The sequence below is a fragment of a genome, unplaced genomic scaffold (assembly GCF_019419815.1).
Source record: "Pyrus x bretschneideri cultivar Hongxiangsu unplaced genomic scaffold, Pyrus_bretschneideri_v1 Contig314, whole genome shotgun sequence".
Lineage (NCBI taxonomy): Eukaryota > Viridiplantae > Streptophyta > Magnoliopsida > Rosales > Rosaceae > Pyrus > Pyrus x bretschneideri.
The window spans coordinates 21,473-38,821 of record NW_025999629.1 but is presented as its reverse complement, the minus strand read 5'-3'; the positions used below and the strand labels follow the sequence as shown (position 1 = coordinate 38,821).

Below are 17,349 nucleotides of genomic sequence, written 5' to 3'. Positions count from 1 at the left end.
TTTCCTGCCTTTGTTCCATGGTATCCTCTTTTTGTTGGCTTGTCCTATTATTTTCCGTCTGTGTCTCTCCTTTTCTTCCTTCCTAATACTCATCAGAGACTCGCTGTCATTAACTGATGGAACCTCTTTGCTTAAACTTTGCTCCTCGTATGCATTTATGTCGAGGAAAGAATGATGGATGTCGATAATATCACAATTTTCACCCATGACAGCACTGATGCGTGCGGCTCCCAAACAGTGAAGTCTAGGGAAGGATACAAGGGCAACCAAGGGAGACAAAATACGTAAATAATAGCTACAGATCTCTGTGTTCTGTCGAATGTGAGTGGCTTCCCCCACATAACCAACCAGTGGAACATGATTGAGAGTTGAGTATGGAGCAACCAATCTCCTGACGGAAACCCGAACATCGATCAGACGCTGATTTCATTCATACAAATTATGAACCAAAAAATAATGCAAACATCCATAACTGTGTGTAAATCACCTGTCAAGATTATTCCATACAGGCAGGAGACGAGACGAGGTGATCAGACTCGGAAGCTCGGGTTTGGGAGTGAATGCTCTTAATCAACCGAGCTACATAACCCTTATTATTCAATCAGTATCAGATATGCAATGCCACCACTAAAATCACCATACAGCCTCATTTTTCTTGTACATTAATCACATTTATATAAATCCCAACTAGCAATAAAGTATGGTTCATGCCACTTAGTACTACGGTCTAATTGTATTTATCTTCACTTATAAGTGAGAGATCTTAAGTTCGGTTCTTGCCAAAGCCGAATTTGAACCACATTACTGTTAGCCCATTGTGAGACTAAGCCCGACTCCTCTTCTTTAGCATAGATAAAATCGTTTGTTAAAAAAAAAAAAAAAAAAAAAACAAAATTATGTTTCATGATGGATACCTTGGGCCTCTTCATATGAGTAAATATTCGAGTTAAATGGGCTTTGTCGAGAGTATGGGCTTTTCGTAGTATTCACTCGACCGGAACATATGTAGCTACTTGGGCTTCTCGTGCCACCAAACATGGCTCCGCCTTCTAATGCAGGATGGAAGGACCCTGGACAATACTAGAATAACTACACGCCAGACATGGATGCTGGCGTCAATCCTGGTCCAAACCGTTACTAAGCTTGAGGCTAGTTGCGGTATGATGAGTCTTGTAGGCATGTTGTAGATAAACGAGGAGGTTGCTCGAGATGGGCTGTCGGTTTCAATGTTTCTCGTCTTGAATGATATTTTGTTTGGCATATTGCTGTGGTTGGAACCTGGTTGCCTTTCATCCAAATATGATTAAACTTTCAAGGTCATATCTTATTCGATTAGTCGTGTCTTTACTTTGGTGCGCAACATGAGTTCTTTCAGGTAGTGCACATATTGACAGAAAGCAGACTGCATGGGGATCCTTGTTAAATGGAACATGTTAATTTGCAGTCCTCTCTGAAGATTATGTGTTGCTATTCGTTCGTAGATTGTTTTTGAATATTTTGGTGGTGATGTTATTTTGCTAGAAAAATGACACGTTACATTGTTATTTTGGTAACCCGATTCTCAGTTTGGCCCCTGAATCAAAATTTTGACTTCTTTTGCGGTGAGGGATTTCCAAGTCTCAAGGAATCGAGACCAAGTTAGAGGGGATTGGAAATGTGGGAGGGATATGAGAGGGATTTTTAAATTACGATTTATGATTCATTTACAAAGCAGTAACTTCGATAGCGTAGGGACGTTTATTATAAAATAAAATACATAACAGAGTATTCGAAACCCTCAAATGTAACCGAGAAAAAACAAAGAACTCTATTTAGCTAAGCCATCGTTTCATCCTATTCAGGCGCACTGCTAACATGACATAGAGCCTATCCTGTACATTGTCTGTGAACTGAAAGTATGCATACCTCCATGTCTTCTTTACGATCAAAGAACCACATACTCCCCAGAATCCAAAAATAAAACCGAACACAGCCGAAATATAGAACCACGGTAGTTGATGCCCATCGTCTTCATCATCGCGGTTATTCTTACCATGCGCATAAGTGCGACACTCGTTTGGAAGTGGGGCACCACAAAGTTTTGGATTCCCCTCAAATGCCAAAGCTTCAAAGCTTTGGAGCTGAGTGCTTATTGGGATTGGACCTTCAAGATTATTGTACGAGACAACAAAGCTATTCAAGAAATTGAGGCTTGCCAGAGACGATGGGATTTTTCCGGACAAGTGATTCTTGGAGAGATTCAAAATTTCTAACTTCTTAAGGTTAGACATTTGGTTTGGAATGTTGCCGGAGAAGTTGTTGTTATCTAGAGACAACTGTTGGAATGTTACCGGTAATGTTGTTGGAAAAAAGATCTATCAATGAAAAAGCGCCATACAATATGCGGCATAATCCATAGGAAATTAGTACCCGGCCATTGTTCATAATGTACATTGGCAATTCGAGTTCATATTGGTCTGCTTGAGCTGCAATAGGTTCATGTACCAACACCGGTATTCTACAAAGTTCTTTCGGAAATTCACCTGAAATAAGGTTCATTGCCAAGTTTATAGAAAAAAGCCTTGGTAGATCAGTCCCCAACCAGCTAGGAATTGACCCTGTGATTTTGTTACCTGCTAGATCCAAGATCTCAAGACTCTTTAGCTTTGCTAACCATACAGGTAGTCGACCGGTGAGATCACAAAATGGCAAGCTCAAAATTCGAAGATTTCGAAATCCATCAAAACCAACCATGTCGTCGTTAGATGGCATTCCTTCACCGTTAAAGGTATCCATAAGGAGTATTTGAAGACTTTTGCAATGCATCAATATCTTCATTGCTCTCGTGACATTTTCCAATCGGAGCTCAGTAAGAGAGAGGAAGGACAAAGAGTTTAGTGAAAGAATCTCAGGTTGTATTTGTCCCTCTAGATTGTTCGAAGCTAACCGAACTGCTTTCAGGGATCTACATGAGTACAAGCTTGTTGGCAACTTACCAGTGAAGTTGTTCCTATACAGGTCAAGTTTAGTAAGCTGAACAAGTTTGGAGAAATTAAGCTTGGTAATGTCTCCTTCCAAGTTATTTCGTCCCAACCGTAGTTCTACAAGGCTGGTGCAATTCATCAAAGACTGGGGCAAAAGACCTTGTAGGTCGTTGAAATCGAGGGTTATGATTTTTAACCTGGATAGCTTCCCCAAATAGAGAGGGAGTACTCCGCTCAGTTGATTGAAGGAGAGATCAAGGATTGCGAGGCTGCTGAGGTTGACAATTCTCTCACTAATGCCTCCATACAGTGAATTCATATGTACTGCAATTTCTTCGAGTTTGGTAGCATTATAGATATCTTCTGGAAGTAGCCCTGAGAGATTATTGTGACCAGCACGAAAAATCTGCAGCTCGGAACACCTCCCAAAACTGGGTAAAATGTTGCCACTGAATTGGTTTGAGGAAAAATCCAACACTCTAATCAAGTGGTTAGAATGGAGACATATAGAGGACGGGATGTAGCTGGAGAAGGCATTGTTGCTGACGTTGAAACTTGTCAAATTCCAAGCAAGCATGAAGAACGAAGATGGAATTGGACCATGGAAGTAATTGCTTGACAAATCGGGTGTCTGGATGTTTCCGGATGTTAGAGACAAAGGTAGCTTTCCTGAAAGAAGGTTATAACTCAAATCAAGAATCTCAACAGAATCCAAGGACTCAAAGAGTTTATTTTCGAGTGAACCGTGAAGTGAATTGCGGGAGAGATTCAAGTGGGTGAGATGCGTGAGGTTTCCAAGTGAGGATGACTAGGTAAAAATAACTCCGTCGAGCCCTTTCGATGGTAAGAGCAAATGGGTGACCCGACTTTCCAAATTACAAGTGATTCCTTCCCAACTACAGCAGTTAAGGGAAGTCCAATTTAAATGAGGAGATGATAGAGTGAGGTTGAGGGACAAGAGAGAGCTACGTTCATTTTGGTTGCATGCATGGATATTTGTAGATATAATGGACGTGAAAAAGAGGATTATGAGAAGGAAGCCATGAGCCATTGTGTTAGAAGGCTTGCTGCATCTCAATGTTTTTCTCTCTTCGTATATATAGTAGGATCTCGAGTGTCTGCATTTAGAAATTAAGCTTCATTAGATGGAAAAGCAGCTTTGGCAACTTTAGAAAACAACCATAATTACACATTAGAAGTCGAGGGGTACTCCAATAACCCAACTGAGAATTTGGCAAACAAGCATAATCACACAATGCAATTTTTTCCAACCCCTTCAAGGCCTCGGATAGAGATTTTCCACTAAAGAAACCACTAACGACGACCTTCGCTCATTGGATTTACTAAAGAGAATTCAAGATGAGATGATAGCAACAAAGATAATAAGCTTAGTTAGGCCCGAATCACACGGAAACTTAAACAAAAAAAAAAGGAAAAAAAAAAAAAAAAAAGCTAAGTGCTTTGTCCCGGAAAGCACCTTAGTTGCTTCATGTGCTTCTTTCTAAAAGCACTTCACGTAATGCCTCTTTTTTTTTTTTTTTTTTTTTTTTTAAACTCACAGTTGCGGTTAGCTTTTTTGGTTAAACATTGTCAAAAGCTCTTTTGGTTATCTTAAATCACTTTTAGTTACTTTAAAAAAGTTGTCAAACATGCCTAGTCTTGCGAAGCCCCAACTCCAAATTAAGAATAGAGAACTAGTGAGTGTTCTTTATATTGACAGAAAGCAGACTGCATGGGGATCCTTGTTAAATGGAACATGTTAATTTGCAGTCCTCTGTGAAGATTATGTATTGCTATTCTTTCGTAGATTGTTTTTTCACGATATGAGAGGGATTTGCAAATTACGATTTGCGAGTCATTTACAAAGCAATAACTTCGATAACATAGGGACGTTTATTATAAAATAAAATACATAACAGAGGTTTATATTCGAAACCCTCAAATGTAACCGAGAAAAGACAAATGACTCTATTTAGCTAAGCCATCGTTTCATCCTATTCATGCGCACTGCTAACATGACATAGACTATCTTTTACGTTGTCTGTGAATCGAAAGTATGCATATCTCCATGTCTTCTTTACAATCAAAGAACCACATACTCCCCAGAATCCGAAAATAAACCCGAACACAGTGAAAATATAGAACCACGGTAGTTGATGCCCATCGTCCTCATCATCTTGGTTATTCTTATCATGCGCATCAATGCGACACTCGTTTGGAAGCGGTGCACCGCAAAGTTTTGGATTCCCCTCAAATGCAGAAGCTTCAAAGCTTTGGAGCTGAGTGCTTGTTGGGATTGGTCCTTCGAGATTATTGTATGAGACATTAAAGATAGCCAAGAAATTAAGGCTCGCCAGAGACGATGGGATTTTTCCGGACAAGTGATTCTCGGAGAGATCCAAAACTTCTAACATCTTAAGGTTAGACATTTGGTCCGGAATGTTGCCGGAGAAGTTGTTGTCGTATAGATACAACTCTTGGAGAAGCTGCAGTTGGCCGATCTCAGACGGTATATTACCGGTAATGTTGTTGGAAGAAAGATCTATCCATGAAGGAAAGCCATACAATATGCTGCGTAATCCATGAGAAACTAGTACCCCGCTATTCTTCGTAATGTAGATTGGCAATTCGAGTTCATATTGGTCTGCTTGAGCTGCAATAAGTTCATGTACCAACGCCGGTAGTCTACAAAGTTCTTTCGGAAATTCACCTGAAATAAGGTTCATTGACAAGCCTATATTAAAAAGTCTTGGTAGATCAGTCCCCAACCAGCTAGGAATTGTCCCTGTGATTTTGTTGCCATCCAGAGCCAAGATCTCTAGGCTCTTTAGCTTTGCTAACCATACAGGTATTCGACTTGTGAGATCACAATGCGCCAAGCTCAAAAATCGAAGATTTCGAAATCCATCAAAACTAACCATGTCATCGTCAGATGGCATTCCTTCACCATTAAAGGAATGCGCAAGGAGGAGTATTTGAAGGCTTTTGCAATGCATCAATATCTTCATTGCTCCTGTGACATTTTCCAATCGGAGGCTACCAAGAGAGAGGAAGGACAGAGAGTTTAGCGAAAGAATCTCAGGTTGTATTTGTCCCTCTAGATTGTTCAAAGCTAATCGAATTGCTTTCAGGGATCTACATGAGTAAAGGCTTGTTGGCCACTTACCAGTGAAGTTGTTCCTATACAGGTCAAGTTTAGTAAGTTGAACAAGTTTGGAGAAATTAAGCTTGGTAATGTCTCATTCCAAGTTATTTTTTGCCAAACGTAGTTCTACAAGGCTGCTGCAATTCATCAAAGATTGGGGCAACGAACCTTGTAGGTCGTTGAAATCGAGCTTTATGATTTTTAACCTGGATAGCTTCCCCAAACGGAGAGGGAGTACTCCACTCAGTTGATTGAAGGAGAGATCAAGGATTACGAGGTTGTTGAGGTTGACAATTCTCTCACTAATGCCTCCATATAGTGAATTCAGAGGTACTGCAATTTCTTCGAGTTTGGTAGCATTATAGATATCTTCTGGAAGTAGCCCTGAGAGATTATTGTGACCAGCACGGAAGATCTGCAGCTCGGAACACCTCCCAAAACCACGTAAAATGTTGCCATTAAATTGGTTTGAGGAAAAATCCAACACTCTAATCAAGGGGTTAGAATGGAGACATATAGAGGATGGGATGTAGCTGGAGAAGGCATTGTTGCTGAAGTTGAAACTTGTCAAATTTCAAGCATGCATGAAGAACGAAGACGGAATTGGACCATGGAAGCGATTGCTTGACAAATCGAGTGTCCGGATGTTTCCTGTGACATCCCACATCACCCAGGGGAGTGATCCTTATATGTATATTCCCATATCTACCTAGCACGAGGCCTTTTGGGAGCTCACTGGCTTCGGGTTCCGTAGGAACTCCGAAGTTAAGCGAGTAGCGCGCGACAGCACTCCCAGGATGGGTGACCCATCGGGAAGTTCTCGTGTGAGTTCCCAAAAACAAAAACCGTGAGGGTGTGTTGGGGGCCCAAAGCGGATAATATCGTGCTACAGTAGAGTGGGGCCCGGGAAGTGGTCTCGCCCGGGCCGGGATGTGACAATTTGGTATCAGAGCCTAACCCTGGCCGTGGTGTGCCGACGAGGACGTCGGGCCCCTAAGGGGGGTGGATTGTGACATCCCACATCACCCAGGGGAGTGATCCTTATATGTATATTCCCATATCTACCTAGCACGAGGCCTTTTGGGAGCTCACTGGCTTCGGGTTCCGTAGGAACTCCGAAGTCAAGAGAGTAGCGCGCGAGAGCACTCCTAGGATGGGTGACCCATCGGGAAGTTCTCGTGTGAGTTCCCAAAAACAAAAACCGTGAGGGTGTGCTGGGGGCCCAAAGCAGACAATATCGTGCTACGGTGGAGTGGGGCCCGGGAAGTGGTCCCGCCCAGGTCGGGATGTGACATTTCCAGATGTTAGAGACAAAGGTAGCACTCCAAAAAGAAGGTTATAGCTCAAATCAAGAATCTCAAGAGAATCCAAGGACTCAAAGAGTTTATTTTCAAGTGAACCGTGAAGTGAATTATGGGAGAGATTCAAGTGGGTGAGATGAGTGAGGTTTCCAAGTGAGAATGACGACGTAAAAATAACTCCGTGTAGCCCCTTCGAGGGTAAGAGCAAATGGGTGACCCGACCTTTCGGATTACAAGTGATGCCTTCCCAAGTACAGCAGTTAATGGAAGTCCAATTTAAAGGAGGAGAGGATAGAGTGAGGTTGAAGGACAAGAGAGCGCTACGTTCATTTTGGTTGCATGCGTGGATATTTGGAGATATAATGGACGTGAATAAGAGGATTATGAGAAGGAAGCCATGAGCCATTTTGTTTGAAGGCTTGCTGCAGTTCAATGCTTTTTGTCTTCGTATATATAGCACGATCTTGAGTCTCTGCATTTAAAAAACGATGCTTGATTAGATGAAAAAGCAGCTTTTGCAACATTAGAAAACAACCATAATCACACATTAGAAGTCGAGGGGCCCTCCAAGATCCCGACTGAGAATTTGGCAAACAAGCGTAACCACACAATGCAATATTTCCAACCCCTAGAAGACGCCGAATGGAGATTTTCCACTAAAGAACCCACAAACGACAACCTTCGCTCGTTGGATCTACCAAAGAAAATTCAAGGTGGGGCAGATGATAACAACAAAAGATAATAAGCCTAATTTTTTATGATAAGAAGCCTAATTAGGCCCCAAGTACACGGAAACATTTAAAAAAAAAAAATGCAAGTAGTTTTTTTTTTTATAAAAAGCACTTCAGCTGCTTCAAGTGCTTCATTCTATGAGCATTTCAAGTAGTTTTTATTATTTTATTATAAAACTCACAAAATTACTGTCAATTTTTTGCCAACGTCCTTAAAAACTCTTTCGGCGATTTTAAAACATTTTTAGTTACTTTAAAAGCAGTTAAACATGCCTAATTTTGCGAAGCCTAGCTCTAAATTAAGAATAGAGAAGTAGTGAGTGTTCTTTCTTCTGTATCTCAAAACTTAAAACACGTATTTGACCTAGCAAAATGATATTATATATATACTAAAATTTAGTTCTCTAGCACTGTTCATTAACAGTGAAAGGACATAAATGCCCTCAGTTTCTTCTTTGGATAACATACTGTTTAGGCTTTCTACAGTAAAAAGTACACGGACACCAACTACCATGTATCTTTCCCAATCTAAGTACATCCTTGACCTTCTCAAAAAGACCAATATGACTGATGCAAAGCCTCTCACCACTCCTGCTGCAACTGGCCGCAAGTTAAGTCTCTATGAAGGTGAACTTTTGTCAGATGGCACTCATTTTCGAAGCATAGTTGGTGCTCTCCAATACCTTCTTTTCACGAGACCTGATATTGCTTTTGCCGTTAATTAGGTTTGTCAATATATGCATTCACCCACCACTGCTCATTGGGCTGCTGTTAAACGCATCCTCCACTACTTGAAGGCCACTCATGCTCACGACATTGTTTATACACCTAGTCCTCTCACCCTCACTGCCTTTGCCGATCTAGATTATGCTGGCGATCTAGATGATCAGCGCTCCACTGGGGGCTATTGCATTTTCCTTGGAAATAATCTCATCTCTTGGAGCTCTAAGAAACAACGAGGGGTGTCTCGCTCAAGCACTGAGGCCGAGTACAGACAACTCGCCTATACGGCAGCCACTTTATCTTGGTTTCGTCATCTCTTTCGTGACTTACACCTTTTTATTTCTCCACCGAAGTTATGGTGCGACAATATTAGTGCACTTGTAGTAGCTTCTAATCCTGTTTATCAGGCAAGGATGAGATACATTGAAGTTGACTACCACTACGTCCACGAAAAGGTAGTGCGCAAAGAAATACAGGTTGGCTATGTCACCACTGCTGATCAAATTGTTGACCTTCTCACAAAAGGCTTGGCTACTGCTCATTTCAATTATCTGCTTTCCAAGTTTCCCGTGCGTCTCCACCCATTTAGCTTACGAGGGCGTGATAAACCTATTATCCCTACATGTACTCCAGGTCAGCAAACCTCCAAGTCAGCCATCCACATCTCTGCAGTTTGAATCATCTCAGACACTCTCATCAAGTCAACCTCACAGTGTGGATAACTCAAGGACTCTTCATCAGGATAACTCAAGGACTCTTCATCAGATAGACTCTCCTATCTCTTCTTAGACTTTATTAGTTTGTATTTTGAATTTACTTGTAATCTGATATATGTTTACACTATAACCAACTTATCTTGTAATCTCTATATAATGAAGTTGAAACCTCACTCATAATTAACTGAGTTGAGCTTATGTAATCAGTCTCCAAAACCCTAGTTTAAACTCTTTCACCAAGTACATGGAAACTTTAAAAAAAAAAATGCAAGTGTTTTTTTTTTCTTCTAAAAAGCACTTCAGCTACTTCAAGTGCTTCTTTCTAAAAGTATTTCAAGTAGTTTCTCTTATTTTATTATAAAAATTCACAAAATTACTGTGAATTTCTTGCCAACATTGTTAAAAGCTCTTTTGGTGATCTTGAACACTTTTAGTTACTTTAAAAGCACAGTCAAACATGCCTAGTGTTGCGAAGTCTAGCTCTAAATTAAGAATAGAGAAGTGGTCTTTATCTCAAAATTTAAAGCGCGTATTTGACCTAGCAAAATGACATTATATCGCTAAAACGCTCATATGTCCCAGAGAAGCATTAATTGTTGTTCATCTCCCCTTGTATTAGGGGTACAAATTGGACACAGGGGACCCCAACCTTAAAGTCTCAAACTGTATTCGAATTGCTCCACAATTTGGTCCATTAATTAAAATGTCATGCATCTATATTTTTCATATGAATTAAATTCCACGTTCTAAGTTATATTCTTGCTGAAATGATTTTTGCTGGAAGATTGGACATTAGTCATTTTTTTCCACCACTGAGTTATATATCTAACCCATCATACTGGCAATGTCCAATAAGATGCCGTATTTACGCAGCAATAGTTATTGACCGTAATTTAGATTGCCCCTTGAGATGGGCAAGAGGTACCGTAGTTCCATGGTACCGTCGCCACCATCACTTCCACCGCCCCTCCACCACTGCAACCACCACACCACACCACAACTATAACCCAGTTCAGCTACAGAAAGGAGAAGTCTACGATCTTACGAAAAGAACAGAAAATATATAGTGATGCTACAGTTCAATTGATCTTGGAGAAAATAGACTACGATTCTGTCGTAGATTTTGCATTCACAGCACAACCTTGCAGACCAACAAAATTGTGACCAAAATTGAACAAGAGAAACCAAATCTGAAAAATAAAACCTGCCGCCTACAGCCGCACAGCTTCAGATCAATGTTAAATTATTGGCTAGGCAAGCCGGATACTGGTGGCAGGGGAAGCCGGATATATCATGCGTGTGAAGGGGAGATAAAATTAACGGCAATGACATTTCACAGTATGTACACATATTTTTCTCTTGAAAAGATTGCATTGCAGCTTGATGAACTCTTCGTTGCCATAAAAAAACTAACGTTAATCTACAACAAAAACAAACAAATTGTATCTGTTTCAAAGTAAATTATGAAAGAACAAAAGTTACCCTCCATACGCTATTTCATCTGTGCCTAGGAATGCAGAAACTTAAGCGCACTCCCCTGGTTTCTCATTCGCTGCACTAACAGATAGTGGCGGATTCAGGATTTCAAGATCGGGGGGGGGGGGGTGTCCTAAGATAAAAGTTAAAAAAAAAATATATTAGACTAGTTTGGTTCCATAGCACTATTTTTTTATATTGAATTTGGTTTATTGAATAATCAAAATTAATCAACCGCATCAAGTGGCCAAGTGGTAAGGACGCGGATTTCGACTCTTAAAATACAAAAAACAGGGAGGTCCCGGGTTCAAGGCTCCAAGCTAGTGAGTCTGCTTGACTGTGGTCATGAGAAAGTTGAAATGCCTCTGTGAGTCTTCTAGGCCCCTAGAAGGGGTGGATAACCATGACTTACCACTAGTTGTCCTGCTTTAAAAACAATAATAATAATAATAATAATCAAAATTAATCTCAAAGGTAATAAAGCCAACAAATTCTCCTCAGCAACATAACACATCAATTAATGACTTTATAAAGATGAAATTTTTTAATGTAACATATATATTACAATTGGGAGTTAAGACTAGAGTCTAGGATTAAAAAACTTAAATGAATTTGGAAGAAATAAAATTAGGCAGCTAGAGGTGGTGGAACAGCAAATGGTGCTGGGGGATGAGATAACTTGAGTTTAAAGTTGGGAGGTTGCGACGATTTGGAGGATTAAAACAAAAATTAGAAACCTCTTCTTCTTCTTTGTAAGCATTGTTGCATGCACATCCATGGAGGCAACAAACCTCTCCGCTGCACCTGCCCAAATTGTTGGAGGGGTTCCGAAGGTTGATCACAAGTGTTTCTTCGGGCTTCCGGAAGGTCTCGGGACCTCCTGGGTCCCTATATGGATTCGTCCATGCTAACAGAGGATGAAGTTACCATAGCTACTTCCATTTTTCAGTTTTTGGCAGCTCTGGTCTGGTCTGCGAACAAAACTTCTTTTCGAATTTTCTCTCTTTACAAGCTCTAGATCCAGTTTCTCCAAAGGTAAGATATGTGACATGCGACTTGACCATTTATTAAAGTCTTTCTGTCAAGCTATTAAGAATAAAGAGTAGATTGCAGTAAGATGAGAACAAACAACACTGAAAAACATTAGAAACTAGTTGATCGAATCTTATATACTAATTCAAACGCACAAATATTCGAAGAAAATATCATAAAACTTACTGAATCTTACATGACTTCACCTTGGGGTCTTTGAATGCTTCTATTGTTCTCTGCTTGATTCGCTCACAAGTCTCTGCATTATATGAAAGATCAAAACTTCAGATTCAGCCAAATGTATGAAAGTTTAAAATCCAACCAACATTTACACAGAGTTTTACCTGAACTATGTTTCGTGCCTTTGTTCCATGTTATCCTCCCTTCGTTGGCTTGTCATTTTTTTTTCCATCTCTGTCTCTCATTTTCTTCTTGCTAAGAAACAATAGTTGAGAAAATGAGAGAAATAGGCGTAATGACAGACCTCGTAACTTTGACAGATCAAGGAACATTGAAAGGAGAGAAAATATGCAGAATTGTGATTTTCAGAATACCGGTCCATCTCCTGTGCCTAATCAAGCTGGGCCAAATTCGGGACCTGAACCTGCTAGCATGGGTCCTACACCCCCGAACAGGGCTCCAATGCCGCCTCCCAACATGGGTCCATCAAACAACTACAATAATCCCTCGCCAAGCAACTGCAATTCTGGGCCACCTCCCGGCAACTACAATCAGATGCGTCCTAATGACCCGGGAAGGGTGCCACTAAACTGTTGAAATATAAATGTGTTGACTGATTTATGTTTAAATTTCAACTGTAATGTTGTTATTGGAGAGTGTTAGTTACATGGCTCATAAGCATGAGATAGGACACTTGTATTTAGCTCATAGGCTAGATGAAATCGAGGGCTGAGAATCTGAGATTAACTAAGAATTGTTTTGGCTCTCTCTCCTTTAACGGTTAGTTTTTGTATGGTTGTGTGAGCTCACAAGCTTTAGTGTGAATGAATGGCATCAGCAGAGTAACATTCTCTGTGTGAACAATTTTCCAGAATGTGTTCTTTCATTTCTGATTTTGTTTGCTCCGTTTAATCTGAAACTGAAAAGAGCTTGATAGCTCATCACTAATTTAATGTCTTTGGATTATGAGAAATCAGAATTGGAAATGGAATTTTAGAATTTATATGTCTGTGTTTATAGTGTATTTGTATCTTTAATTCATTTTCAATTTATATCTGTATTTGTTTTTTCAAAGTTGTTGCTTTTTAATTTTCTCTTTTTCGCTCTTGATTACAGTAGTATTTTGGGTTAAGTTGATTTGTATTGCACCAGGAAACTTTTGTTTCTCTTGGGGGAGGGTTGTATGCACATGCTACTTTCTGGCATTTATCTTGTTGTAGGATATTAGTTTATTTGTGTTATACGCCGACTCGATTATGGTGTATAACATAATATATGAACATTTTCTTAATACCGTTAATGGCCTTCTGTTGTATGCAGCTGTAAAAGTTAATGGCTTTCTGTTGTAAGATAGGAAATGATTTTGTAATTGCAATTGGCCTTTTATATCATTTTTGTAGGGTTTTTGACTTTATTTTTTTATATCAGATAAGTGTGTGTTGCGCTAAATTTCTTTTGTTTCTGTATATTTCAGCCGAAATTTGGGGGTGCAATTCTTAATGTTGGGTTATATGTTTTGAAGTTCTAACAAAAGCAAAACTCATTAACTTTTTTGTAGGTTTTTGATTTTCAAAATCTAAACTATAACCCCACCTTGTGGCAGGGTCTTAATGATCTCTTAAATAGTATGGTCTTGATCACTTTTTTTTTACAGACTAAAGTTTTTGTAAGATTCATGGCTTTCACATTTCAAAAAGCACATAGGATTGTACTCTATTCCTATTGTTTGTGTTTCCTGTGATTTATATTTTGTAATGAAGATTTATATAACCAAGTTTACATTGCTTGTACGCATTCGGCTGAACTGCAGTGAGGAAGAAGCAAGAATGAAGATCTACTCAGTTTCAACTAGGTGCTATTATGCGTTTGGGGCGCTTGTATCTGAAGAGGTTTTACTCAAAATCAAAGGTGATTCTGCTTCTAAGTTGGGATTTTATTATTTTCTTGTGTCTGAGTTCTCATATATATATATATGTGTGTGTGTGTGTGTGTGTGTATTTGTAAAATTCTTGCAGAGTTGCCTGGAGTCCGTTGGGTACTTCCTGATTCCTACTTGGATGTTAAGAACAAAGATTATGGAGGTACGGATACGCTTGTTTCTTCAAGTTGAATTTCAAAGAAAAAAAATTATTTATAGCAACTGATTCATTTAAGTCATAAGTTCCATTCCGTAATTGCTCTGGCAGTCTGATGATATTTTGATTTTAGATTTATTTCTTTATTTTTTCTGACAAAGGATAGTTTTTGGCTCTAGAATGTTATAGATGAAAGTTATTAGGCAGTTGATGTTGTAGCAATGCTAGTGGTGTGTAGAACCGGTGAAATATAAAGACCCCTGTTGAAGGCTTTCTGCAACCCTAGTCATCTTGTACAGAGTTTTTGTGTAAAATATCATAATTTTGAACTAACTAGTTTCGCGTGTCGATTGCATCCGAAAAAAATGATCCACGGTAATTTTCATTTCAAAATTTCTATACTCCTAAGAATTGTGGTCCGGGTACCGAGTGTTATGGTAATATTAAACAGCGTGTGTTTTTTGCACATTGTATAGCTTTTTCTATGTTGTTTTCAACTAAGTTAACTAGGAAAATTCTTTTATCCACGATTTGTTTGCTTTCTTGTTTGTTTTGGTAGGTGAACCTTTTATTAATGGCCAAGCAATGCCATATGATCCCAAGTACCATTAGGAATGGATAAGAAACAATAGTCGAGCAAATGAGAGAAACAGGCGTAATGACGGACCTCGTAACTTTGACAGATCAAGGAACTTTGAAAGGAGAAGGGAAAATATGCAGAATCGTGATTTTCAGCATACGGGTCCATCTCCTATGCCTAATCAAGCTGGGCCAAATTCGGGATCTGGACCTGCCAACATGGGTCCTCCACCCCCTAACAGGGTTCCAATGTCTCCCAACATGGGTCCTCCACCCCCCAACAGGGCTCCAATGCTGCCTCCCAACATGGGTCCTCCACCCCCCCAACAGGGCTCCAATGCCGCCTCCCAACATGGGTCAACCAAACAACTACAATAATCCCCAGCCAAGCAACAACAGGAATTATGGGCCACCGAATAGCTATAATCAGGCGTCTCCCAACAGCTACAATCAGATGCCGCCCAACAACTACAGTCAGATGCCTCCTAATAGCACAGGAGGTGTGCCACCAAACATGGCTCCCCCTTCTAATGCAGGATGGAATGACCCTGGACAATAGTAGAATAACTACACGCCAGATAGGGATGCTGGAGTCAATCCTGGTCCACACCATTACTAAGCTTGATGCTAGTTGAGGTATGATGAGTCTTGTAGGCATGTTGTAGATAAACGAGGAGGTTCCTCGAGATGGGATGTAGGTTTCAATGTTTCTAGTCTTGAATGATATTTCGTTTGGCATATTGCTGTGGTCGGAACCTGGTTGCCTTTCATCCAAATATGATGTGTAATCAAGGTCATATCTTATGCGATTAGTCGTGTCTTTACTTTGGTGCGCAACATGAGTTCTTTCAGGTAGTGCACATATTGACAGAAAGCAAATTGCATGGGGATCCTTGTTAAATGGAACATGTTAATTTGCAGTCCTCTCTAAAGATTATATGTTGCTATTCGTTCGTAGATTGTTTTTGAATATTTTGGTGGTGATGTTATTTTGCTAGAAAAATGACATGTTACATTGTCAATTTGGCAACCCGATTCTCAGTTTGGCCCCTGAATCAAAATTTTGACTTCTTTTGGGGTGAGGGATTTCCTAGTCTCAAGGAATCGAGACCAAGTTAGAGGGGATTGGAAATGTGGGAGGGATATGGGAGGGATTTTTAAATTACGATTTATGATTCATTTACAAAGCAGTAACTTCGATAGTGTAGGGACGTTTATTATAAAATAAAATACATAACAGAGTATTCGAAACCCTCAAATGTAACCAAGATAAAACAAAGAACTCTATTTAGCTAAGCCATCGTTTCATCCTATTCATGCGCACTACTAACATGACATAGAGCCTATCCTGTACATTGTCTGTGAACTGAAGGTATGCATACCTCCATGTCTTCTTTACGATCAAAGAACCACATACTCCCCAGAATCCAAAAATAAACCCGAACACAGCCGAAACATAGAACCATGGTAGTTGATGCCCATCGTCCTCATCATCGCGGTTATTCTTACCATGCGCATCAGTGCGACACTTGTTTGGAAGTGAGGCACCACAAAGTTTTGGATTCCTCTCAAATGCAGAAGCTTCAAAGCTTTGGAGCTGAGTGCTTGTTGGGATTGGACCTTCGAGATTATTGTACGAGACAACAAAGCTATTCAAGAAATTGAGGCTCGCCAGAGACGATGGGATTTTTCCGGACAAGTGATTCTTGGAGAGATTCAAAATTTCTAACTTCTTAAGGTTAGACATTTGCTCTGGAATGTTGCCGGAGAAGTTGTTGTTTTCTAGAGACAACTGTTGGAGAAGCTGCAGTTGGCCGATCTCAGACGGTATATTACCGGTAATGTTGTTGGAAGAAAGATCTATCAATGAAGAAAAGCCATACAATATGCGGCGTAATCCATAGGAAATTAGTACCCGGCCATTGTTCATAATGTACGTTGGTAATTCAAGTTCATATTGGTCTGCTTGAGCTGCAATAGGTTCATGTACCAACACCGATATTCTACAAAGTTCTTTCGGAAATTCACCTGAAATAAGGTTCATTGCCAAGTTTATAGAAAAAAGCCTTGGTAGATCAGTCCCCAACCAGCTAGGAATTGACCCTGTGATTTTGTTGCCTGCCAGATCCAAGATCTCAAGACTCTTTAGCTTTGCTAACCATACAGGTAGTCGACCGGTGAGATCACAAAATGGCAAGCTCAAAATTCGAAGATTTTGGAATCCATCAAAACCAACCATGTCGTCGTTAGATGGCATTCCTTCACCGTTAAAGTTATCCATAAGGAAGAGTATTTGAAGACTTTTGCAATGCATCAATATCTTCATTGCTCCCGTGACATTTTCCAATCGCATGTCACTAAGAAAGAGGAAGGACAGAGAGTCTAGTGAAAGAATCTCAGGTTGCATTTGTCCCTCTAGATTGTTCGA

The 17,349-nt window shown here is 40.0% G+C and overlaps 2 protein-coding genes and 1 pseudogene across 2 annotated transcripts; 1 reads left to right on the top strand and 2 right to left on the bottom strand.

Moving 5' to 3' along the window:
- Positions 1–1,811: 1,811 nt before the first annotated feature.
- LOC125480101 (receptor-like protein 2) lies at positions 1,812–5,971 on the bottom strand. Its single transcript, XM_048590367.1, has 3 exons — positions 5,056–5,971; positions 2,410–3,632; positions 1,812–2,315 (listed from the first exon to the last, which is right to left on the bottom strand). Exons 1-3 carry the CDS (start codon positions 5,969–5,971, stop codon positions 1,812–1,814), a joined length of 2,643 nt encoding a protein of 880 aa, XP_048446324.1.
- An 8,016-nt stretch (positions 5,972–13,987) lies between these two features.
- On the top strand, positions 13,988–15,540 carry LOC103934285 (annotated as a pseudogene).
- Positions 15,541–16,209: 669 nt separating this feature from the next.
- LOC125480100 (receptor-like protein 2) lies at positions 16,210–17,328 on the bottom strand. The gene has a single exon (XM_048590366.1). It carries the CDS (start codon positions 17,326–17,328, stop codon positions 16,210–16,212), a length of 1,119 nt encoding a protein of 372 aa, XP_048446323.1.
- Positions 17,329–17,349: the final 21 nt, after the last annotated feature.